We start from the raw sequence: 1,266 nt of genomic DNA, 5'->3' as shown, positions 1-1,266 counted from the left end.
GGACTGCCCGCGGGAGGACACATGCTCACCCACAGCAGCCGGGGAGGCCCCTTCCGCTGTTTCAAACTGAGACGGTGGCTCCAAGTCCAGGGTGCCAGCCCCCTGTCCCCGGGTTGCGCCTTCTCCACACTGCCCCCAGGCGGGGCCGGCTCTCCCTGGATGGCTCAGGGACCCTTTTTGACCTCCGTGGTGCTGTGAGCTCCGAGGGCAGTGCGCGGGGCTGGAGCACGTGCTTTCCCGGCGGGCGGGCGACAGAAACGCTTCCCACCAGGAGGCCCGGCGCAGCAGGAAGGGAGCCAGACACGCATAGTTTTGGGCCTGCGTCACGGGGAGGGCCCCATGGCCAAGCGCCCCCCTCCCGTCCACGCCGGGGCGGCTGTGGCTCCTCTCCGGGGACCACGGCCGAGCCCAGCCCCAGGTGGGGGGACGCGCAGCCCCGCAGCTGCCCATGCCCGTCAGCGGCAGGCTGAGCGTGGCCGCCACGGATTACGGCGGAGCCAGCTGTCGCCACAGCGGGGGGCTGGGGGGTGGCAGCGGGCCGGCCGGGTGACTCACGGGCCCAGGTGGGGGAAGGTGGCGCCCACCTCTCACACCAAACTCGACCAGGGACCACGGCCGGTTCACACGGTTGTGAGAAGCCGCGCAGGGAGACCCCCCCTGGGCCCCCAGCTTACACGCTCCCCCCGGGAGATGCACATGCCCCCCCCCGGGTCCTATTTGAGGCAACCCCTCCCCTCCCTCGACCAAGCCTGGCCCTCCAGCTTCACACGCATGGCTGGTGTGTCTGGTCTCTGCAACATCGGCACAGGGTGGGCCCAGGGGCCAGGGGAGACCCCATGGGTCCCAGGGCAAGGACATCGGTCGGGGCCAAGGCCGCTGTCCACACGGCCGATGGAGGCGGCGGGCATGGAGCGCCGGGCCGGGGTGCAGCGGGCCCCAGGGGGGGCACGTGCAGACCAGGCCTCACCCCTGACCCCGCAGCGCCCCCCCTTCTGAGGCCCTCGCATGGAGCCCCCCGCCCGCCTGAGCTGGACTCACCTCCGTGATGATGAAGAAGTCGTCCCCGGGCTCCCCCTGGACCACAATCTTCTCTCCGTCTTCAAACTGCACGGGCTCCAGGGCGTCGGCCACCGTCAGACGCTCCCACTTCTCCAGGGACGCTGAGGGGAGACACGGGGGGTCATGGGAGGCCGTGGGGTCCCAGGGAGCAGCGCCCCTCCCCAGACCACCTCAGGAAACGCCCACATGGCCAGGCCTGGGGTGACG

The 1,266-nt window shown here is 71.3% G+C and overlaps 1 protein-coding gene across 1 annotated transcript in view; it reads right to left on the bottom strand.

Annotated features, from left to right (window-relative positions):
* Positions 1-963: 963 nt before the first annotated feature.
* Positions 964-1,266, bottom strand: part of LOC105002249 (cAMP-dependent protein kinase type I-beta regulatory subunit-like) — a 44,234-nt gene continuing 43,931 nt past the window's right edge. The window contains exon 7 of the mRNA XM_010858783.1: positions 964-1,160. Coding sequence (XP_010857085.1) covers positions 964-1,160 — 197 coding nt within the window. The remainder of the gene's footprint in view (positions 1,161-1,266) is intronic.

The sequence above is a fragment of the Bison bison genome, unplaced genomic scaffold, assembly GCF_000754665.1.
Source record: "Bison bison bison isolate TAMUID 2011002044 unplaced genomic scaffold, Bison_UMD1.0 scf7180017864407, whole genome shotgun sequence".
Classification (NCBI taxonomy): Eukaryota; Metazoa; Chordata; class Mammalia; order Artiodactyla; family Bovidae; genus Bison; species Bison bison.
The sequence above is the reverse complement of the archived record's forward strand: the minus strand, read 5'-3'. Positions and strand labels throughout refer to the sequence as shown.